General features: G+C 41.9%; 3 protein-coding genes across 4 annotated transcripts; all 3 read right to left on the reverse strand.

Annotated features, from left to right (window-relative positions):
• Nucleotides 1-872: 872 nt before the first annotated feature.
• On the reverse strand, nt 873-4,645 carry LOC146371048 (trace amine-associated receptor 1-like). 2 transcript variants are annotated; one of them, XM_084908185.1, is made up of 3 exons: nt 4,633-4,645; nt 1,812-1,965; nt 873-1,689 (listed from the first exon to the last, which is right to left on the reverse strand). In XM_084908185.1, the coding sequence occupies exons 2-3, from the start codon at nt 1,877-1,879 to the stop codon at nt 873-875; spliced, it is 885 nt and encodes a 294-aa protein (XP_084764311.1). In that variant the 5' UTR covers nt 1,880-1,965; nt 4,633-4,645. The 2 variants fall into 2 exon arrangements, with proteins under 2 accessions (XP_084764311.1, XP_084764310.1); XM_084908184.1 differs by lacking the exon at nt 4,633-4,645 and having other exon boundaries at nt 1,812-1,984.
• A 3,633-nt stretch (nt 4,646-8,278) lies between these two features.
• LOC146371049 (trace amine-associated receptor 13c-like) lies at nt 8,279-9,395 on the reverse strand. The gene is made up of 2 exons (XM_084908186.1): nt 9,220-9,395; nt 8,279-9,095 (listed from the first exon to the last, which is right to left on the reverse strand). Exons 1-2 carry the CDS (start codon nt 9,390-9,392, stop codon nt 8,279-8,281), a joined length of 990 nt encoding a protein of 329 aa, XP_084764312.1. The 5' UTR covers nt 9,393-9,395.
• A 9,709-nt stretch (nt 9,396-19,104) lies between these two features.
• Nucleotides 19,105-20,354, reverse strand: LOC146371050 (trace amine-associated receptor 13c-like). Its single transcript, XM_084908183.1, has 2 exons — nt 20,182-20,354; nt 19,105-19,921 (listed from the first exon to the last, which is right to left on the reverse strand). The coding sequence occupies exons 1-2, from the start codon at nt 20,352-20,354 to the stop codon at nt 19,105-19,107; spliced, it is 990 nt and encodes a 329-aa protein (XP_084764309.1).
• Nucleotides 20,355-23,658: the final 3,304 nt, after the last annotated feature.

The following is a 23,658-nucleotide window of genomic DNA, read 5'->3' on the forward strand; positions in this document are numbered from 1 at the left end:
CGCTCTTCAACTCTCCCAAATTACTCAAAGTGCTCTATACAACATGCCACATTCACCGGATCACACACTTTCTCTAAACGGAGTACTAAAATAGGAAAACAGGAACATAAATAGTGACATCATTGCCACACCTGGCCCACATCTGGTTGACATACACCCTGCCAGTCAGTCAGAAGTGCCAGGTTGATGCCGGATCCGGGGAAGACCTGTTTTCTATGAGCCTGGGCCACATAAACCAAACCATAATTCGGTCAGAAATGGCATGGCATCACATAAACAGTGCCATCATTGCCAGACCTGGCCCATATCTGGATGACATACCACTTACCATGCCAGAAGTCAGCCAGCAGTGCTGGTTTGAGACCAGATCTGGGCCAGACCTGTCTGCTATGTGGGATAGTGTGTATACAATGGAATTTATATTGTTAGTAATTTTTTTAGGCTTTTAAGGCTTTTATTCTGCAAAAATAATTAAAAGAATAAACCAAATTATTTTGTAAAAAATGTAAATACTTATAGGCCGAGAAACCAATGATGAGCCTGCGAAAGGGGAAACGTGATGCGGCGAGGGAGTAATGTATCTCTAAAATTAGAAATATCCTGTCTCAGAGTGATGCTTAAATACTAGTTCATGCATTTATTACTTATAGGCTGGACTACTGTAATTCATTATTATCAGGATGTCCTAAAAAAACTCCCTGAAAAGCCTTCAGTCAATCCAAAATGCTGCAGCAAGAGTACTGACAGGGACTAGAAAGAGAGAGTATATTTCTCCCATACTGACTTCTCTTCATTTTCTCCCTGTTAAATCCAGAACCGAATTTAAACTTAGTTTTGATTATGGTAATCTTTTTAGAACAGATTTCTTCCTTCTACAGTATGCTGACTTCACAGGAGCCAGGCTGCAGTATCTGTAGAGTCATAATTAGTTTCACAGCTTTTCTAAACCAGGGGTAGAACATAGCATAGATCAAAGGGTTTAGACATGAGTTTAAAAGAAAGAAATAGAATACAATAGATTCAGAGGCACTATTGAGAAACTCGTCTCCAAAAAGCGAAACAATGTAATATGGGCAGAAACATATTAGAAACACAAGAACAAGAACACCCAGAGTCTTGGCTGCTTTTAACTCTGATTTCTTTGCTGTTAGAGTCACTGATAGCTGCAGTGTGACAGCTGTAACCTGAGAGCGCATGGCACGGGCCTGAGACACAGCCACCACAAACACTCTCATATACAGAACAATGATGACAGTAAGTGGAATAATAAAGGATATAAAAAGGTCAACAAATCCTGCAATGAATTCAATGAAAATTATACATTTTCCATAGCAAGATTTATGCTTGCCTGGTTGACTTAGATCATCTATTAAAATCACATAGCTGTAGAAAACAGAGCAAAGCCAACACAGACAAACACAAAGTTTCACTCTTCTCTCTGTGATTCTGGTGGGGTAATGCAGAGGGTCACAAATAGCCACATAGCGGTCGACTGATATCAGCACCATGTTGCCCACTGAGGCAGAGGCAATGATGTAGGATACATAATTACACAGAGAACATGTGAGCTGACCAAGAAACCAACACGCTGTATTTCGCAGGATTTCTCCAGGCATAAACAGAAGACCAACGAGAAAGTCAGCGACAGCCAGAGAAAGGAGCAGGATGTTAGTGGGTGTGTGGAGCTGCCTAGAAAGACAGGAAAATATAATTTTAAAAAATCAACAGAAAGAAACTATTCAAACAAGTATTACAAATCAGGTATAGACTTGTAAAGCCACAGCAGCAGGTAAAAAAAAGTGAAACTCTGCCTGAAGTGGGAGACTGCAATGATGACAAACAGGTTGAGAGTCACAGTCAGCAGAGACATTGATGGCATCAGAATGTGAAAAAGCAAAACTTGTGATAGAGGAGTTGTAGGCTTCTTGCAGGAGGTGTTGAAGAGTTGTGGAAAGCAGAGATCTGCTCTGCCCTGGGTATCCATCTTCACAGACCTGCAGAGAGCTGCAGCATTGTGACCAGAATTAGTAATATCCCCACACCTTCTTTAAACTCCTCCCCTTATCATTCTCTCAGTGTCTGTTGGATACTGATGCCCCTCTTCCCTTCCCTTGGGCCAATATGTTAATTAATTTTTGATCGTAACCATATCTATCTCACTGTCTGCCTGTACTCATCCCTCTTTCTTGGAGGTTTTGCATGTGATGTCATGAGGATGTCGTTCAAGAGCTTCCCATCATATTGGACGAGATAAATGGTAGTTTACATAGAAATTGCCACTATTTATTTTTCCCCTCACAATACCTACATTCTTGTGCATGGTTGGCTGCAGCAATCATCATAGACAGAAAGCAAGCCTTTTTTTTAATCACTTTCTTGTTGTTTCAGATATATGTACCCGAGAAAAAAACAATAGGCATTGCATAAATAGTATAACAGTATAACAATTATGTTATTTAAAGTCGCTAGTATCTGTTTCAAACGGTATTTGACCATTTAAAAGTTTTATATTTATCCTTTCATAGTTTTTTCTTTCTCATCTTGTTCATCCACCTCTTCCATTTCTACTCTTGCCTGCTCATATCCATCTCATCCTTTTCCCCCTCAACTTAATCATCACTCCTGAACTGTAGTTAGTGTTTTAACAAAAGAAATCCTCCAGGTTCAAACTTAATTTAATCTCTTTATTGTCGCAATTAAGTTATCATCATGCAACCCCCCATCCCTGGACAGATGACAAGAAATGGCTATGCAACAACATAACATTACAAGCTAGCTTGATGTTGTAAGTTTTAACATCCTAAAACTTTTTAAGTAATTTCCCTCTGATCAACAGTTTAATTACATTTTCACATCATGAAAGTTTATTTGTGGAATGCGAATCTACACATGTTAGATCCACTGCAAAAAAAGTTTCAGTAACAGCCATGAATGGCAGCAAACAGGGGATAACAGCAGTGCCCCAAGAAATGAATTTCTATTTAACTTTTAGTATTTATATCATGTGTTATACAGGGAGTGCAGAATTATTAGGCAAGTTGTATTTTTGAGGAATAATTTTATTATTGAACAACAACCATGTTTTCAATGAACCCAAAAAACTCATTAATATCAAAGCTGAATGTTTTTGGAAGTAGTTTTTAGTTTGTTTTTAGTTTTAGCTATTTTAGGGGGATATCTGTGTGTGCAGGTGACTATTACTGTGCATAATTATTAGGCAACTTAACAAAAAACAAATATATACCCATTTCAATAATTTATTTTTACCAGTGATACCAATATAACATCTCCACATTCACAAATATACATTTCTGACATTCAAAAACAAAACAAAAACAAATCAGCGACCAATATAGCCACCTTTCTTTGCAAGGACACTCAAAAGCCTGCCATCCATGGATTCTGTCAGTGTTTTGATCTGTTCACCATCAACATTGCGTGCAGCAGCAACCACAGCCTCCCAGACACTGTTCAGAGAGGTGTACTGTTTTCCCTCCTTGTAAATCTCACATTTGATGATGGACCACAGGTTCTCAATGGGGTTCAGATCAGGTGAACAAGGAGGCCATGTCATTAGTTTTTCTTCTTTTATACCCTTTCTTGCCAGCCACGCTGTGGAGTACTTGGACGCGTGTGATGAAGCATTGTCCTGCATGAAAATCATGTTTTTCTTGAAGGATGCAGACTTCTTCCTGTACCACTGCTTGAAGAAGGTGTCTTCCAGAAACTGGCAGTAGGACTGGGAGTTGAGCTTGACTCCATCCTCAACCCGAAAAGGCCCCACAAGCTCATCTTTGATGATACCAGCCCAAACCAGTACTCCACCTCCACCTTGCTGGCGTCTGAGTCGGACTGGAGCTCTCTGCCCTTTACCAATCCAGCCACGGGCCCATCCATCTGGCCCATCAAGACTCACTCTCATTTCATCAGTCCATAAAACCTTAGAAAAATCAGTCTTGAGATATTTCTTGGCCCAGTCTTGACGTTTCAGCTTGTGTGTCTTGTTCAGTGGTGGTCGTCTTTCAGCCTTTCTTACCTTGGCCATGTCTCTGAGTATTGCACACCTTGTGCTTTTGGGCACTCCAGTGATGTTGCAGCTCTGAAATATGGCCAAACTGGTGGCAAGTGGCATCTTGGCAGCTGCACGCTTGACTTTTCTCAGTTCATGGGCAGTTATTTTGCGCCTTGGTTTTTCCACACGCTTCTTGCGACCCTGTTGACTATTTTGAATGAAACGCTTGATTGTTCGATGATCACGCTTCAGAAGCTTTGCAATTTTGAGACTGCTGCATCCCTCTGCAAGATATCTCACTATTTTTGACTTTTCTGAGCCTGTCAAGTCCTTCTTTTGACCCATTTTGCCAAAGGAAAGGACGTTGCCTAATAATTATGCACACCTGATATAGGGTGTTGATGTCATTAGACCACACCCCTTCTCATTACAGAGATGCACATCACCTAATATACTTAATTGGTAGTAGGCTTTCGAGCCTATACAGCTTGGAGTAAGACAACATGCATGAAGAGGATGATGTGGACAAAATACTGATTTGCCTAATAATTCTGCACTCCCTGTAGAACTAGTCAAGGATTTCTTTGTTTTAACATTTTTAAACATTTATCCAGAGGCACATCCTTTGATCCCATCAACATCAGAGGGGAAGATAATTCATAGCTCTGCAATGACTTGTTTTGTGCAGAGCTATGTGTGAAGGAACCTCCTTGTCAACTCAGTTTACTGAAAGAAAAAAAGAAGTCAAGGCACATATTTAACAGCTTTTGGAGAGTAAAGCGATTAGAGAAAATTGCTATCCCTTTGCATCCTTAGTAGTATTAGTACTAGTTTTAGCTTATGCCAATGTTTCACAACCCTTCATTTTGAAGGTTGATGTTCGTTACTGTTGTTTGGGTGCCCCGCTTTCACAGCAGTATTCAGATGATAGGGTACGTTCTATAGCTCCAGGAAACTTGAGTTCCTAACTTTACAATGGGCGAAAAGTTCAGAGGGTATATGCTGGTTCATAAATGTGGTCTTCACAACGTTAACGATCCCTAGAGCTTTCAGACCACAGCAAACCTTGGAGCTTTGAAGCAATGCTGAGCTGCTCAAATATCCTCCTTTAACCATTCAATTAAATATCATCGAGGTTGGGTCAATGGTAATATGGATCCTCTCTCCTGCTATTGTCAGTCATCTGCCTCAATGGCACATATTGAGAGCTTGCTTTCTGGTACCCTTCTTCCAGATGCCTTAATTTGCAGCCAGATGGTGGTGCGCCAATACAGCAATTAGTACTCTCTCAGAGCCTTAGGGATAAGGTCTTGTTTCACAATGAGTATGGTTACCAGGCGATTGACAGGACACCAATGCAAAAAACATTTTGAGAGGTGAAACTTGAGTCTTAGTAACGCCCCTTTTAGGCAGGGTTGGGTTCTTCTTTTCTCTTTACTAGCACAGGTAGAAGAAAGTAGGGGTATTTTGTTTGAACTTGGAGCTTTGTGGGGCTCCTTGGTGCAGAGCAGTGGTGTGTTTGAACTTTTTGACATGTAGGAGAAGGCTTTATGGTTCACTCCCATTAGATCGTCATAGTGGCCCCTCCCAACTCTTCTCATGATACCTGTTAGGGTGGGACCCTATTATGGAGACAGCCTACAAAAAGAGTAGAGTAAACAGGGAGAGATAGTCACTCCGAAGTAACTTGCTCATTTAATATATTTATGCTTTGCTTCAGTTAACAGATCGCCAGGCTGTTTCTTTGTCAGTGTGGATTTCAGGCTGCTGGTCTAAGGTCCTTACATGCGTGTGGCTACCATAATTTGTGGGGTTTTATTGAAATAGCTTAGAGCTGAAGACTTTTGTATGTTTTTGTATATTAACACATTGCATGTTTAAAAACAGTGGAGAGCACAGAGATCAGTGGTTAATTGTTGTTAATTAATTGTGTTCAGGGTAGTTTAATAGTCCTGCTGGTTTTGGTGCTTGGAGTATGTTTTTTCTTTTGATTTCAGTGGGGTGTCCAAATTCATAGGCTGCATCCTCCTGAGGACTCAGCGTTCAGTCTACGTGGCCCAGGTCAACTCGCCAACTGGTCAGGGAATGCACATTACCAAAAGTTGCCACAAGGTTTTAAGGTGCCCTTTAACCTTTGTGACAGAGGCGATACTAAGCACTGCTTCATAACAACTACTGCCCTAAAACACTGATGATCTGTCAAATAGAATTTAAATGGCTTCTGGGGCATAATAATTATATATAGAGAACAACTGTCTAGTCTGAGAAAGAGGGAAAAACACTTTCAACTTTTGGAGCAAAGTCAGAAAACTTTTACAAAGCATGTCTTGATGCATGCTCAATCATCCAGGTATGTAAATCTCCAAAAGTTGATTCTGAAGCTACCCTGGAGCTCTCTTTTCCAGCCGATCCAGGAGAGTAGGACAGCTGCCTAAAACCTGTAGTGATCCCGTATGTGTCAGGAGTATCAGAACAGTTGAGATGCATTTTTTCTAAACACGGTGTCTCTGTGGTTTTTAAACCCCAAAACACGCTGCGCCAAAAATTAATCTGTGTCGGGGATTGGGTCCCCGACACAAACAGAGTAACATAGTGTACGCTGTTAAGTGCCAGGAGGATTGCCAGGACTATACATTGGGGAAACCAAACAACCTCCTGCGAAGCAGATGGCACAGCACAGAAGAGCTACCTCGTCAGGCCAGTAGTCTGCAGTCTACTTACACCTACAGGCCAGTGGACACTCTTTCAATGATGAGCATGTACACATCCTGGACAGAGAGGAACGCTGGTTTGAGTGCGGAGTCAAGGAGGCCATTTAGGTGAAAAGGGAAAGACCATCCCTGAATCGAGGAGGGGGCCTAAGGGTACATCTTTCGCCATCGTACAATGCTGTGATTGCAGCCATTCCCCAACTTGATCAGTGAGCTTTGATCAGTGGGCCTTGATCAGTGGTTGTTGATCAATGGTCATGAGAATTTGCACAATTATGATGAAGGAACTGACCTCCCTGCCCTTTGTCCCTTCAGTGGGCTGGTTTCAGTCATTATGCAAATGTACTGTTTATAAGATAGGGGAAACCTGCAGTCAGCTGAGACTGAAGAAGACACTTGGATGAGTGACGTAACATTTGTCCTACTGTAAACGCTACGTCCAGATGAACAGAATCAACTTTTGGAGATTTACAAAGCATGGTGTTAAATTCCTTTATATCTCCTATTTCCTCACAGATTTCAATTCATGATTAATAATGAATGGAAAAATCTATGATCATATTATCTATGTGCTAAAAGAGCTTCTTCTAGAACATTCATTGTGACACATAAATGTGAAAATTCGGATTGAAGAAGGTAAGAAGAGAGGCACAACAGTGAGTGTCTAGAACGATCTGTAAAACATTGTTTTGAACTGCATTTCAGCAAGTGGTGCTTGTGCTTTCATACCCTCCACAACATTTAAACCACTATAATTCTCAAATAGACAAAGACAGACAAAACTAAATCATAAACACTATACATAATTGTTAATTATACTAACTAATTTGTATGTTATACTTGGATGCCCACACGTGAAACCTATTTTTAATGTCCTACCTTTAAACTGTTTTAATTAGTATACCCTACAGCTTTAAAATTGTACCAGTTTTTTTGTGAAATGGGGCACTTTTGAATCATCTAAGAACATCAAGGTTTTTGTCATGTTGGTTTTAAGTTTTAGGGCTAACTGTTTCGCCCACCAGTGGGCAGTGATTTCAGAATATGACATGTTTATGCTATGTGTCTGCAGCTCTGTTTCAGTTTACAGTTCAAATCCTCCTGATGCTTTCATACACTCGCCCATGTCAGTTTAGTTGTATTCAACTAAACTTGGGCAAAACTGAGAGTATTTTTAGTACTTTACAGTAATTATAAATAGAAACTTGTAGTTTGGTAATATTATACTGTACAACTCAAATGTAATGCAATTTATATAACAATTAAAGATATTACATTTTAATTTGTTATTAATATATCAAATATACAGTCTACAATATGGTTCTAAGATAAGCCAAGGCATTTTGCAACTTGTCTAATAAAGGAATGTGGATTTTTCAGAAAGCTGTAGTACCTTGCCCTTTTATTAATATACTGAGTAATAATTTGCAATCTCTATCATTTCTCTTATAAATTATAAGTTCTCTTAAAGCGACAGAAAAGATTTTATCTTCTGCTTGTTTAATTTTGCACATAAACATAATAAATAAACATTTTTAAAGGAGATTTCTTCCTTCTACAGTATGCTGACCTCACAGGAGCCAGGCTGCAGTATCTGTAGAGTCACAATTAGTTTCACAGCTTTTCTAAACCAGGGGTAGAACATAGCATAAATCAAAGGGTTTAGACAGGAGTTAAAATAGTACAGATAGATCACAATCGATGCAGATGAGCTATTGAGCAACTCGTTTCCAAAAAGTGAAATAATGTAATATGAGCAGAAACATAATAGAAACACAAGAACAAGAACACCCAGAGTCCTGGCTGCTTTTAACTCTGATTTAGTTGCTGTTAGAGTCACTGAGAGCTGCAGTGTGACAGCTGTAACCTGAGAGCGCATGGCACGGGCCTGAGACACAGCCACCACAAACACTCTCATATACAGAACAATGATGACAGTAAGTGGAATAATAAAGGCTAAAACAAGGTCAACAAATCCTGCAATGAATTCAATGAAAATTATACATTTTCCATAGCAAGATTTATGCTTGCCTGGTTGACTTAGATCATCTATTAAAATCACATAGCTGTAGAAAACAGAGCAAAGCCAACACAGACAAACACAGAGTTTCACTCTTCTCTCTGTGATTCTGGTGGGGTAATGCAGAGGGTCACAAATAGCCACATAGCGGTCGACTGATATCAGCACCATGTTGCCCACTGAGGCAGAGGCAATGATGTAGGATACATAATTATACAATGAACATGTGAGCTGACCAAGAAACCAACACGCTGTATTTCGCAGGATTTCTCCAGGCATAAACAGAAGACCAACGAGAAAGTCAGTGACAGCCAGAGAAAGGAGCAGGATGTTAGTGGGTGTGTGGAGCTGCCTAGAAAGACAGGAAAATATAATTTAAAAAAAAAGTCAACAGAAAGAAACTATTCAAACAGGTATTACAAATCAGGTATAGACTTGTAAAGCCACAGCAGCAGGTAAAAAATTTGAAACTCTGCCTGAAGTGGGAGACTGCAATGATGACGAGCAGGTTGAGAGTCACAGTCAGCAGAGACATTGAGGACACAACAATATAAAGGAGCAAAACTTGAGACAGAGGAGTTGTAGGTTTCTTGCAGGAGATGTTGAAGAGTTGTGGAAAGCAGAGCTCTGCTCCATCCTGAGTATCCATCTCCACAGACCTGCAGAGAGCTCCAGCTCTGGCAGAGTTATGACTAGAATTAGTAATATAACTGATCCCCACACCACATCCTCTCAACTCCTCCCCTCTTCTTTCTTTCATTTTTTTATTGGACATTGATTTCCCCCTTCCCTTTGTCTTGGCCAAAAGCTTCACTATTTTCTTCCTGTAGTCCTGCCTCTCTCTCTTTTCTACATTCCTTTTGGATATGTTGTACTTGTGTTTTTTTTTTTTTTTTTTGTTGTGTCCTAATCTCTCTCTCTCTGTTCATTCTAGGTCAGAAATGGAAGTCTCAGTTTTTTAATTTACTCAACTTGTCAATCGGTAGGCCCACAAAACCCCTATACAGGATGTTGATTTCAGCTCGCTGATTTAAAAAAAAAAAGGTCCTAATCCCTGATCCTATGAGTCTTGCCCAGTGGACAATGCAGGATTCTGATGCTGATGTGGGTGAGGGGACTCGCCCAGTACTGGCTACCTCAAAATCAGCCAGGTGTAACCTGAGTAGCTTATTTAACATGGCACTTGTTATTTCTGGTATTATTTTAGTAGCTTGGAAGGAAGGGTAACCTGTGGGAGCTATTTGCACTAATAAAAAATAATCCTCATTGTTACAGCAATAAAGGATGAATGTGGAAACATACTTACCACCCCAAATTATATTAATATTCAGTTCATTTTATGAAAATTTGTATACTTCTGAAGCCTGTAATGCAGCCTTAGTGGAAGATTTTTTTGTAATTTGGCTATGCACACTCTCATTTGGATAAATCCAAATTGAAGAATGACATTACGCCATCAGAAATAAATGAGTGTGGTGAGGCATGGTCGGCGGTGTCATGCGGACGCACCTGCACAGCATCCGCTATCACGCCCGCCGTGTTTAAAACCACGGGGAAGCAGGGGTTGAGAGAGTTGTGGTGTGATGTTATGTGCGGCTGGCAGCTTGTGAGCTGCAGTCGGAATGACTAAAGATGGCTCTGATTAACGATTTCCGGAGCGGTGGAGGAGTGAGAGGGTCCGTGCCCGCTGGAGGTGGGGGAGCTGCTACAGCTGGAGATGGAGGACACACACGAGGGTCCTCTCCAGCCGGGAGCAGTGGAGGAACTGTGTGGGAAGACGGAGGTCCCCGTGTCAGGGGAGCCTGCTCGACCTGGGTCCGAGGTCTAGGCACGAGCTGCTCCAGAGTGACAGATGCCGGCCCAGCCGCCTGAGCGGGGGCTCACAACTGTCCCTGCGGGGTCGTGCCGGCTCGCCAGGTGGCCTCCGGACCAGCATTGCCATCGCTGCTGGAGGCGTGGCCGGACTCCAGACCAGCGTCGCTGCCACCACTGGAGGCGTGGGCAGCCTACGGAAGGGACATGGCCCTGTCGCCATGTTGGAAGCTGGCTGGGGGAAGTAGGTTCGGCCAGATGGTTCCCCAGCCTCAATCGGGCGATGGGGTTGTGTGGTGAGGCTCTGATTAACGATTTTTGGACCCGCCGTGTCTCATTCACACCACAATAAGGCTATCAAGAAATTGAAATATGGTAGGCCCGGTCCATATAGATTTCCCATCTAGCAAGAAACAGTTATCGGGTCTGCCGTCGTATCTTCACTGTAAACATACCACGGCAGACACAATGAAAAATGCAATAGTATTCATCACGCTACTTGCAAGACGCTTCATACTTTTCAATTGGTAATAATCTTCTCCTCCAGCTCATAAGCTATGGATAGAGGATATTATGTTCCATCTGAAGCTTGAACATTTGAAAAATACTTTTAACGACTCTCTTCAGAAATACATTATGACTTGGCAGTGATTTCTTTTGTACTTTAAGACAGAATTCTTACGGCAGCTCTGCTTCTTTCTTATTTTCCTCTTTACTTCTCTTAATCTTTAACTTAGGTCTTAGTAATTAGATTCTGCCATCATGCACTACCATTTTGTGCGAGTTCTGGTCATTTTTACCTGTCTTTTACCTGTGTTTGGAGACCCGGCGCATGGCTCCTTTGTTTATATTAGGGATCAGCTGTTAGCACTGCGCCCTGCAGCTGCAGCTGTGCTACTGGCGGACAGACCTGACATCCCCAGTGAGGTGAGGAGGAAGAGAAGGGGGTGTCGTGCCTGGAGGGAGCGTTGTCGCATCGGAGACGTTACAGACATCTCTCCCTTTTTTGATCATGGGAAATGTGAGATCACTCCCTAATAAGATGGAAGAGCTATAACGATGCTAACCTGGTCAGTCTCTCCCTCCCCCAGGAAGATCTGATCACAACATGGTGCACCTTGTTCCTGTATATGAGCCTTTAGTGCGCAGGGAGCGACCAATCGCCCGCACAGTGCAGAGATGGTCGGGTGCGTGAGGGACCCGCACAGCCAGAGCCGAAGGTCACAGCGTACCAGGGTCCTACCCTGGCCACAGTTGGTGTGCTGTCTGGACTGGCCTTGCACAGTGCAGAGATGGTCGGAGGAGAGCGAGGAGGCTTTTAAGGACTGTTTTGAGTCTACTGTGTGGGAGGTGCTTTGTGACAACCACGGGGAAGACATCGACAGCCTTGTGACCTGCCTTATGGGCTACATTAACTTCTGTGTGGATAACATCATACCCACCAGGACCATGCAGTGTTTCTCCAACAACAAACCTTGCATTACCCCAGAAAAAGCTGTCCTCAAGCAGAAGAGGAGGGCCTTCAAAGCTGGAGACAAGAAGGAGCTGAAAATGGTGCAGAGAGAGCTGAGAGGTCTGATCAGGAATGGGAAGGACAGCTACAGGCAGAAGATGGAAAACCAGTTTCAGCAGAATAATGTTAGTGAAGTCTGGAGAGGCCTTAGAACCATCAATGGCCACACAGATCAAAACTCTCTGCCTGTGGGGGATATGAGGTGGGCAAATGAACTGAATCACTTTTTTAACAGATTTGATTAATTCAGGAGACAGTCTTCAACATCGGCTGAACACTCACCCACTGCAGCTGTTCCCCCTCTGACACCTCAGTCACTTCACACCTCCTCTACTCACCCTGCTCACTACTCCCCACCCCCCAACCACAGCATCCAGCACACATCTCTTTCGACCATCCAAGTTAGGAGGGAACTGAGGAGGATCAGAGCCAGGAAGGCAGCGGGTCCAGATGGCATCGGCTCAAGGGTTATCAAGTCCTGCACAGATCGTATGTGTGGGATGATGGAGCCCATCTTCAACCTGAGCTTGAGGCTGGGGAGAGCTCCACAGCTCTGGAGAACTTCTTATGTTGTACCAGTGCCAAAGACTCCACGTCCCAAGGACCTCAACAGCTACAGGCCAGTGGTTCTGACATCCCACCTGATGAAGATACTAGCAAGCTTCGACCTGGCACAGCTTCACATCAGTGGACCCGCTTCACTTTGCCTACCAACCTGGCACTGGAGTCACTGATGATGCCGTCAATCACCTCCTACATCATTTCCTCTCTTACCTGGGGACCACTGGGAGCACTGTGAGATCATGTTCTTTGATTTCTCCAGTGCCTTTAACACCATTCTTCACACAGTTCTGAAGGGCAAGTTGGGGAACACAGGAGTGGACAATCACCTCACAACATGGATGGTGGACTACCTCCCCGACCGACCACATTATGTGAGAACTCAGGGCTGTGTGTCGGACAGGGTCGTCTCCAGTACAGGGGTCCCACAGGGAACATTTCTGGCTCCGTTCCTCTTCACCATCTACATTGCAGACTTCTCCCACAACTCCACCCAGTGCTTCCTGCAGAAGTTCTCTGATTACTCTGCAATAGTCGGCCTCATCACTGATGGGGATGAGAGGGAGTACAGAGAACTGACCCAAGACTTTGTGGTCTGGTACCAGCAGAACTACCTACAGATCAACACTAGTAAAACCAAGAAGCTGGTGGTAGACTTCCACAGGCACAAACATCCTCCACTGCAACCAGTAAGCATCCAAGATATGGACATTGAGGCTGTGGATAGCTAGAGGTACCTTGGTGTTCATCTGAACAACAAACTGGACTAGACTCACAATTCAGATGCCCTCTACAGAAAAGGGCAGAGCAGGCTGTACCTGCAGAGACTGGCCCTCTTGACCCAGTGGAGGTGGTGAGAATGATGGCTAAGCTGTCATCCATGTTGGACAACATCTCCCACCCCATGCAGGAGACTCTGACAGCAGTGAGTAGCTCCTTCAGTGGCAGGCTGCAGCACTCATGATGTGGGACCTAGAGATTTCACAGGTGTTTCTTTCCAACCGCTGTCAGACTCTAAAACATGGTTTCTGTAGATGACCACACATGTGCAGACAGACACACACAAACATCCAATACACCATGATAGCTGTCAAAAGAAAATTGTACATAGTGTGATCAGCTACATGAAATGTGTGTTTTTATGGATCACTAAGCAATCCACATGTCTACGTGACTTTTCACATAAACTCTTGTGTGATAAACTTATTTAGCAACTAACAGCTTCCTCTTTTCTAAGAACATACAGATTTAAAAAAGGGGAACCTCATCTCTGAGTTCTTAGAATAACTTTGTTATCTTTGTACACACACAAGCTTGTATAAATAAAGAACGCAGACAGTGACAGAGCGCGAGTCCGTGAGTGTCTCCTTCAAGTACGAGCGCTCTGTGACCGTCCTCGCGAGTAAAGACAACTGCAGTGTTTGTGTTTTCTAACTCAGGTGTCTTAGCTGAAGAATTGTGGGGTGATTCTTAGAAATCCCCTGTCAATAGCCTTCGCTCAGTCTCCCTTATATGCAATATTATGTGCAATATTTATGTGCTATACCGAGTGCAATTTTTTTCATTTTTTGATTGCAGCCATTCCCCAACTCTCTGTGAATGGTACTCATGGCCATTGATCAGTGGGTTTTGGTCAGTGGTTGTTGATCAACGGTCATGAGAAATTGCACAATTAAGATTAAGGAACTGACCTCCCAGCCCATTCTTCCTCAGTGGTCTGGTTTCAGTCATTATGCAATTGTACTGTTTATAAGATTGGGGAAACCTGCAGTCAGCTGAGACTGAAGAAGTCACTTGGATGAGTGACGAAACATTTCTCCCACAAAACGCTACGTCAAGATGAACAGAATCAACTTTTGGAAATTTACTTTCTTGGATAATTGAGAATGCATCAAGACGTATACCTACTATAGGTAATACCTTACTATAACAGGGTATTTTATTTTATTTTGTTGGTACCTTATTCGATGGTATATAGTATTTTATTCTTGTATGTTATTCTTTTTTGATCTTAACCTATTCTATTGTGTTTTTCTTAAAATTTACTGCTCTTAAACTTGTACTCTCCCCCCTGTTTTTGAATCTTTTAAACCAATAAAAAGATGTAAATAACAATAAGAATAACACCAGACTTTTACCGTTATTGTTTTTACAAAAGTGGAAAAGTCCACAATGTAGGTTTTAATTGCAGGAAATTTTATTAAAGGAATTTAGTAAAGCTAAACCAAAACCGAATAATGAAAATCACAAAAAACATTGAACTCAATTAAACCTTACTCATCTTAGAAACTCTGAGTGAGGAGAAGTTGAAGGAAAGATAATATAGCCAGGCCTAGAGATGTGTTCATCCCTGTGTTCAAATCCGCTTGGTCTCACTGCTCTCATGACACACTCCACACGGGAGTCATCAGTAACACAGAACTGAAGACTGGTTTTTGCTGTGTGACGACCCACTGCACCCTGCCTTCCTTTTGGCTCATGTGTGTCTTGTTTGCAGGCATTGGAGAGGCGGAGTTCCCGTTTACAATCAGTGACACTGTCAACACCTGGGCCAGCGTGCCAGGAATCTATAAAAAAAGCCTTTAGGGCATAGTTTGGGTTGGCCCTGAGACACCAGGTTGGATTCTGGCTGCGTTAGCTTTGGTTTTTGCTTTTGACACTATTACATGCATCATCTTCCACTCATCCATTCCTTCACACACTACTGATGGTACTGATTACACACACCACTGTTTGTTTTGGACAGTAGGGTTTTTTTTCTGTTTTATTTGTTTTAAAAGAATAAAGCAGCTTGGAATACATTCCTAGCCATGTCTGAGGTTTTCTTTGTCATGACCGTACGGCCCGGTTCATGACAGCTGCATGGCAACAAGGCATTGAACCGTTCGATACAGTGCTTTCGGTTCGGTACGAACAATACAAAATTTTTCATTTTTTTTATCAACTTTTCTTCTGACGATACTGTCTGTGTTGAGAGCTCAGTGGATCTGCGTTCGACTACTCCGCCTAGGCTGCACTGTCGAGCGCAGATCCACTGATCGCAGCGCAAGCTAGCCAGATAGACGTTAAGCTCGTTGCAACTGCCTCAACGCTACCTGAAATTGAACCTCCCCCACCCTCATCCAGATCTGGCGTTTGGAACTATTTTGGTTTTCATGTGAAGTATGACCCTGATGGTAAGCGCGTCATGGACAAAAGTAAAACAATATTTCGGATGTGCCACGCAATGCTCAATTACATTGGCGGGAACTAGTGCGTTAGCGCAGTTAGCTAGTTAACGTGTTGATGCCGTCCAGCCCCACGCATGGGGCGATCCGCGGTAACTCGCTAACGGAGATTTGCTGCGTTATGGCGTTAACGTAATTTTAACGAGATTAACGCTGACAGCACTAGTGGGAACACAACAAATATGACTGCACATTTAGGCCGACATCATCCTAGTGCAAAGACAAGTGGAAGCAGACAAAAAACAACAAGCACGCATGCTACAAACTCTATCCGAGTCATTTAGACAGCCGTTAGCACGTGATTCGCGTTATGTGGACCTGATATGTTTAAAATGCTGTTGAGAATATACCTCAGAAGAAGGGTATAGTATAGCTTTTATTTTGGAAAGAGCCATCTCTTTTCCAAAGATGAGGTATTTCTCGATCAGATAGATCGAGAAATCACTTTTTTTTTAATTTTGTTGTTTTAGCAACATTAAATTTAAAAACTGTACTTTTGAGTTAAAATATATATTTATAATTTTAATAAATGACAAATTAAAAAGGCATGAACATTTTTTGTATAAAAAAATATCGAACCGTGACACCAAAGTGTCGAACCAAACTGAACCATGAATTTTGTGTATCATTGCACCCGTAGTTTTCAGCCAGTCTGACCCAGTGATAGCCAGCAACCACTCAGCAAACAGTGTCAGAATGCACATTTTGTTGCTAGTGACAGGAGGTTGCCAGTGGGTTGTTAACCCTTTTCTAGGCCTGTATAATTGAAAGCATAGAGTACTAAGCACTATTTGACAACCAGTGTTGGGGTTAATTACTAGCTAGGTGCTTAATTACTAGCTGGAGAAAGTAATTTGGTACAGCTACCACTTGTTACATTACATTCTCATTATTCGAATTATTAATGAACTGAAATGCGCCGTCAAATAATTACCAATAACAAAATAAATCTACACGCTAAAGACCCATACACCAACACAAATCCTTTAAAGTGATTTGCCCCTGTGATTCTACTTTTAAAAACGTGAACAGGTAGAAATGGCAGTTACAACCCTGACTGCTCATCACTGCTTCTGTTACATGATGAAGATCAATCCATTCAGCTTTAACAGTACTCTGGGGTCTTTGCTAGCTTTGTGTTAGCATGCTGTCTGTCCAAAAACTTGCAAAGAGCCAAAGTTCTGTTGCCAGTATAATCTGGTTTCTGCCTTGGATGCACTTTCCAATTTCCAATCACTCTCTCCTCCTTTTGTCCAAAAAAATTAAAAGTAATGTCCATATCTCCACTTGTCAAAGGCTGAAGATCACTCCGCCATTTTCCTTCTTCAGCCACATAAAATGAAATCAGATAATGGCAGCAGAGGAATAAAAAAGATCATCTTTGTTTGTTTTTGTCTTTCTATCCACCCGGCATGCAGATAACTGAAGAACCTTTATAACGCGACTAATGAAATAACTGTGACTGTAATGCAACTACTGAATTTAGTACAGCGACGTGTTAAATCACAGCAATACTGAAAAATAAAATGTAATTGCCATAACATGTTACTTTGTAATGTTACTTTGTAACGTTTTACTCAACACTGTTCACAGCAGCACTTACCCTTATGGTGTTTTTATGTAAGGCAAAGCTCTTATAATGTGTGTAGAAAAGCCATACCAGAAAAATCTTTAAAACAAAACTAAAGACAACAACAAACAAACAAACACGATAAAAGTTTGGTGACTTTGTTCCAAAGCATGGTGTTAGATTTGATTGTTTTTTCTTGTTCTCCTACAGATTTCAATTTATGATTGGCACTTAATAGGAACATTTATTAACATATATCCATATATTATAATAGCACATGTCTCTGAAACGAGACAGCTTAAAAATGGAAACATTTCTTATGGAGGGATGAATCCAAACTTGAACATTTTTGGTTTGGAATGTTTACAGAATAGCCCCTTTTCCAGGTCAACTCGGCGCGGTTCGCCACAGTTTTCAGGGTTTTCCATTAGGTCATAGGACCTGCTCGTTTGGGGTTCCAAGCGATTCAAGCAGGTACTAAAATGTGATGTCGTCAGACTGCATGCCACCGATTGGCTGGTAAGTAGCGTCACTCAGTGAGTCATGCGTGTGTCTCATTCGCAAAAATTAAAAACGTCAGTTTTGAAACCTGGCAACATGACTACAAAAAAACAACGCCGTGGTCCCTGAATCTAAAGAAAAGCCACACACTGAGCAGCAGGTATATTCTTGCCTCGATGTCCACCTTTTTTTGTAGCGTTTGTGTTGCACATTAATTATGTCACAGGACGCTTGGACGCGCTGCTATTATAATAACCACGCAGGTTAGGTTGTACTGGATTTTAATGTAAAACCAGTCAATCTGAGGCGATCAGTGGTTAGTCAATCCGAGGTAAGTACTAATGGAAAAAGGGGCTTATGTTTGGAAGAGGTCAGGAGGGAGGTACAACAGTACAACTTTAGAAACATTTTTACAACATGGTGGATGTGCCATGGTGTCATGGTTTTGTACTGCGTTGCAAAAAGTGGTGCTGGTGCTTTCATACCCTCCACAACATTTGAACCATTACATTGTTGCGATAGACAAAAACAGGCAAAACTATGAAAGCTATAGTGTTTACAGTTATTTTCTGTTGTTTTAACATAAAAAAGATACAATTATCCATTACTCGTTTCTTTTTTTGTAAGAAATATGACCGAAAACACAATTAGCTAGCAGCTAATTCCTGCTGCCACAGTTGTATTCTGTTTCTGACAATATTTCAGGCAGTATGTGAAGAACACCTTTGAACAGACAATGATATCATTTACAAAATGATATCATTGTCTGTTCAAAGGTGAAGAACACCTTTGAACAATGATCTTTTACAAAATGAAAAAAAGACATGAACCATGAAACAGTTTCTGAATATTGTGACCAATTAATGATTATATTTGAATAAAAAACAAACAAACAAAAACCCACTTCCCTTTTATTTCTATGGCATCAATAATAGTGGTCTTAATTGCAGAATCAGACAAAAATACAGAATTACTTCAAAAATGATTACAGAAACTGTCATTGATCTGGATAAACATAAATATCCTGGATATTTAATAATTTCCAATTTTTAGAATATGTCTAATAAGGTGAACAACACACCTTATTCTCCTTGTTCTCTTAAAGTGACAGAAAGGGTTTTAACAGCTGGTTGTTCAGTTTTTATCATAAACATCTTTTTGGAAAGATCTCTTTCTTCTACAGTATGCTGACCTCACAGGAGCCCGGCTGAAGTATCTGTAGAGTGACAACTAATTTCACAGCTTTTCTAAACCAGGGGTAGAACATAGCATAAATCAAAGGATTTAGACAGGAGTTAAAATAATACAGATAGATCACAATGGATGCAGATGAGCTGTTGAACAACTCGTTTCCTAAAAGTGAAACAATGTAATATGGGCAGAAACATAATAGAAACACAAGAACAAGAACACCCAGAGTCCTGGCTGCTTTTAGTTCTGATTTCTTTGCTGTTAGAGTCACTGAGAGCTGCAGTGTGACAGCTGTAACATGAGAGCGCATGGCACGGGCCTGAGACACAGCCACCACAAATACTCTCATATACAGAAATACGATGACAGTAACTGGAGCAATAAAAGTTAAAACAATGTCAGTGGTTCCTACAGTGTAGTCTATGACAAATACACATTCTCCATAACAGGAAGTATGTCGTTCTCGTTGAAGCAGGTCGTCCTTTATAAATAGTATGTTGTAAAAAACCGAGCAGAGCCAACACAGACAGACGCAGAGTTTCACTCTTCTGTCAGTGATTCTGGTGGGGTAATGCAGAGGGTCACAAATAGCCACATAGCGGTCGACTGATATCAGCACCATAATGCCCACTGAGGCAAAGGTAATGATGAAGCATATATAATTATACAGAGAACATGTGAGCTGACCAAGAAACCAACAAGCTGTGTCTCGTAGGACTTTTGCCGGTATCAACAACAGACCAATGAGAAAGTCTGAGACAGCCAGAGAGAGGAGGAGGATGTTAGTGGGTGTGTGGAGCTGTCTGAAAGAAGAGAGAGAAATATCAAGAAGTCATTATTTCTATACTAAAACAATCTAAACAAACAAAATTATTACAGCTGTCCTATCCGAAAGTGTAGACAGTTGAAAGGGTAGTAGAAGATAGAATCTATAGATTTGCACATTATTGTCCGATAATAGTCTACCCATAAGATATAAATTAACTTAAATTTAGTCGTAATTAGTAGTAGAGTTGTAGTAGTAGTAAAGCCACAGCAGAAGTTTAAAAAAGTAAATCTCTGCCTGAAGTGGGAGACTGAGACAATGACGAGAAGGTTGAGAGCCACAGTTAGCAGAGAGACTGAAAACACCACAACGTAAGGGAGCAAAACTTGAGACAGAGATGTTTTAGGCTTCTTGCAGGAGATGTTGAAGAGTTGTGGAAAGCAGAGCTCTGCTTCGTCCTGGGTCTCCATCTTCACACACCTGCAGAGAGCTGCAGCTCTGGCAGCAATGTGAGCAGAATATAACTGATCCTCACACCTTCTCTAAACTCCTCCCCTCATCATTCTTTCAGCATCTGTAATGCCCCCTTCAGTGCACACTGAATCCAGGCTGACCACTTGCTGATAGTATTGTATTAATCTGGCTAGTAATTACTGACCACATCTAGCCCAATGTTCTTAGGGTTACATTAGTTTCTGAAAATAGTACATCCTAGTAACATTAGCTAACTAAAAAAGCTGCCTTTTTTGTAAATTAATGTGCTTTTCAAAATAAAGCAGCACCAAGCCCTGTTTGCACAGTCTTAGAGCAATGGCTGTAACCTACATCCTTATGATAACAGCAACTGCAACAATAAAGGTTAAAAAATAAAGCTTAATAGTCTCTGCAATGTACCATATGGGAATCACAAATTCTGTATTGCAGGAACCTTCCTGGTTGAATAAGATCATTTGTTACAAACACACTGCTGTAGAAAATACAACAGGTCCATGAATCACAGAAAAGGAGTTTTACTCTTTCTGAGACTCAAGAGGGATAATGCAGAGGTTCACAAATAGAAACACTCATATTTTAGCACCATGTCTGCTGCAGAAATTCCCCAGACTTGCCTGCTTAGGTCCCATTCGGAAGCCCTGTGGACAGGCTACTCAGGACCTACATGTGCACATTGCCACATTATTGCCAGTAGGGTGTGGACTAGAATTCCCGGTTTCCTTCCACATATAGCTTTGCAAAAATTGCATAAAAAGCGCTTGCAGGAACAAAAACATAATATTCCAGAAGCACGCTTTGCCGATCCAATCAGCTGTTCGTAACACTTCCCACGTTGAAACAGATGTCAGCGTGAACGATCGCATGTCCGCCATTTCCTTCCCGAAACCGGAAGTGACGTCATTTTCGCGGAACATGTAGTTTTTGACTTGTAGGCCTTAAAAGCCTATACTGGTGTTTTTATAAGTCATGTTTGACTTTATGCTTTTCTCAATAGTTTCTGGGATGCTTAGAACTCGAATTGCACTGCTGAAAATAGTTTATTTTGATGCACATGCTGTTTTCTTTGCAAATTTGCATCATAGGATTGTTTTTCGTTTTTCCTGCAGTATATAAAAATTGCTGTATCTCAAAAATAAAACTATGAAGACACTCAAAATAAATTTCCTGTTGTTGTAAACTATTTTTTGCAACTTTTTTGTATTTAAAGTTTTGAGGGATAAGCCTCTTAAATTTCTCCAAGTAGAAATATATGTAAAAAAAACAAAAACGATTTTCAATTCTTTTGTAGTTTATTGCACTTTTTTTGCAATTAATGTAGTTACTATGGACTTAATGCATACATATTATTAAAATATGGGCTATAACAGTTGTATTGATGTATAGCAACTTGAAATGCTCCCAAAAATGGCACTACAGCATGTAAAAATATAAAGTAAGCTCTGGCGGACTTGGTTCTATGGTAGGTCTTAAAGGGTTAAGGATGGGTGGATGGAAGCAGACCCACCCATGAATTTGATTGATTATGTGAATCGCTTCAGACACAGGTTATATGTTGCAGGTGAGCTGGCAAGAGGCACGTTGGCAGTGTCGCAGGCAAAGATGAAAAGCAAGGAAAGCAAGGCATGATCGTCACGCTATAGTGCGCGAGTTCAGCCCTGGTGACAAAGTTTTGGCTCTCTGTCCGTTGGTGAGCTCTCCTTTTCAGGCTAAGTTTTCCAGTCCTTTTACAGTTGTCAAGCGTGTTTCGGATCAGAACTATTTGATTTCAACTCCTGGTCACCGGAAGCCAGTGAAGTTGTTCATGTTAATTTGTTAAAAGCTTATTATGATCAGTCTACTAGTGTATCTTGTTCTGCTATCCAGGATGGGGTGACGGGGGTGGATCCTGTTTTGGTAGTTAATGAAGTAAGTGTCATCACAAGGGAAGGTTCCGATGCAGATGTCGAACCGGATGAGGGGTTGTTGTCTGGGTGCCTGAAGAATTTGGAGACCCTTGAGAACTTGGGGTGTCTTCTGGGGCATTTACCTAACGCTCAGGCAGCTGAACTTGAAGGCCTTCTTATGAAGTATTCAGGTTTGTGTGGTGATGTGCCTTCTCGTACAGACTGGGTGGAGCATGATATTGATGTAGGGGAATATTTTTGCCGAAAATATTCGGCAGCATTTCTATAGAGTTTCTCCTGCTAAGCGTGAGTATCTGGATGCTGAGGTAGAGTACATGGTTAAGCATGACATCGCTGGGCCTTCTTCATCTAGTTGGGCGTCTCCGTGTTTGTAAATGGCCTGTATTTATATAGCGCTTTACTAGTCCCTAAGGACCCCAAAGCGCTTTACATATCCAGTCATCCACCCATTCACACACACATTCACACACTGGTGATGGCAAGCTACATTGTAGCCACAGCCACCTTGGGGCGCACTGACGGAGGCGAGGCTGCCGGACACTGGCGCCACCGGGCCCTCTGACCACCACCAGTAGGCAACGGGTGAAGTGTCTTGCCCAAGGACACAACGACCGAGACTGTCCAAGCCGGGGCTCGAACCGGCAACCTTCCGATTACAAGGCGAACTCCCAACTCTTGAGCCATGATCGCCCTGTGCTGACTTTCGAAAAGTTAACTGGGTTACCAAACCTGACTCCTTTCCATTGCCTCGTATGTCAGCAAGTTTGATCTGCTGAAAGGCTATTGGCAGGTTCCCCTGTCAAAGAGAGCGCAGGAAGTGGCAACATTTATTATTCCATCAGGGCTGTATTCTTGTTGAGGAATGCACCAGCCACATTTCAGCGTCTTATGAATCGTGTTGTGGCTGGGTTGGCGGGTTGCGCTGTATATTTAGATGACTTGGTGGTCTACAGTGAGTCTTGGGCTTCTCATGTACAGAGAATTAGGGCTCTGTTTGACCGTTTGACGGAACCAAACCTCACAGTAAATCTTGCAAAATGTGATTTTGCTCGGGCTACTGTAACTTACCTGGGTCGGGTGGTTGGACAAGGGTGTGTCGCTCCGGTCCAGGCTAAAGTGATGGCAGTCCAGCATTTTCCACCACCTTCTACAAAGAAGGAATTGATGTGGTTTCTGGGAATGGTGGGGTATTATCGTGGTTTTTGTAAAAACTTTTCCACTGTGGTTGTACCACTCACCAACTTGTAAAAGACCAAGGTCCCATTTGTGTGGTCAACGGATTGCCAAGAAGCCTTTGATGGTATTAAGTCCCTTTTGTGTTCAACACCTGTTCTGGCTGCACCAAGATTTGACCACCCTTTTGTTTTGCAGGTGG

Source organism: Perissodus microlepis, chromosome 16 (genome assembly GCF_051167445.1).
Source record: "Perissodus microlepis isolate ML-2025 ecotype Zambia chromosome 16, ASM5116744v1, whole genome shotgun sequence".
Taxonomy (NCBI): domain Eukaryota; kingdom Metazoa; phylum Chordata; class Actinopteri; order Cichliformes; family Cichlidae; genus Perissodus; species Perissodus microlepis.

Excerpts from the sequence above, each read along its gene's own strand:
- LOC146371048 (XM_084908184.1), bottom strand. The coding sequence starts at position 1,984 with ATGGATACCCAGGGCAGAGCAGATCTCTGCTTTCCACAACTCTTCAAC. Across the intron at positions 1,690-1,811 it reads ATTGCAGTCTCCCACTTCAG|GCAGCTCCACACACCCACTA; the intron begins GCAGAGTTTCAC and ends CTGTCTTTCTAG.
- LOC146371049 (XM_084908186.1), bottom strand. The coding sequence starts at position 9,392 with ATGGATACTCAGGATGGAGCAGAGCTCTGCTTTCCACAACTCTTCAAC. Across the intron at positions 9,096-9,219 it reads ATTGCAGTCTCCCACTTCAG|GCAGCTCCACACACCCACTA; the intron begins GCAGAGTTTCAA and ends CTGTCTTTCTAG.
- LOC146371050 (XM_084908183.1), bottom strand. The coding sequence starts at position 20,354 with ATGGAGACCCAGGACGAAGCAGAGCTCTGCTTTCCACAACTCTTCAAC. Across the intron at positions 19,922-20,181 it reads GTCTCAGTCTCCCACTTCAG|ACAGCTCCACACACCCACTA; the intron begins GCAGAGATTTAC and ends CTCTTCTTTCAG.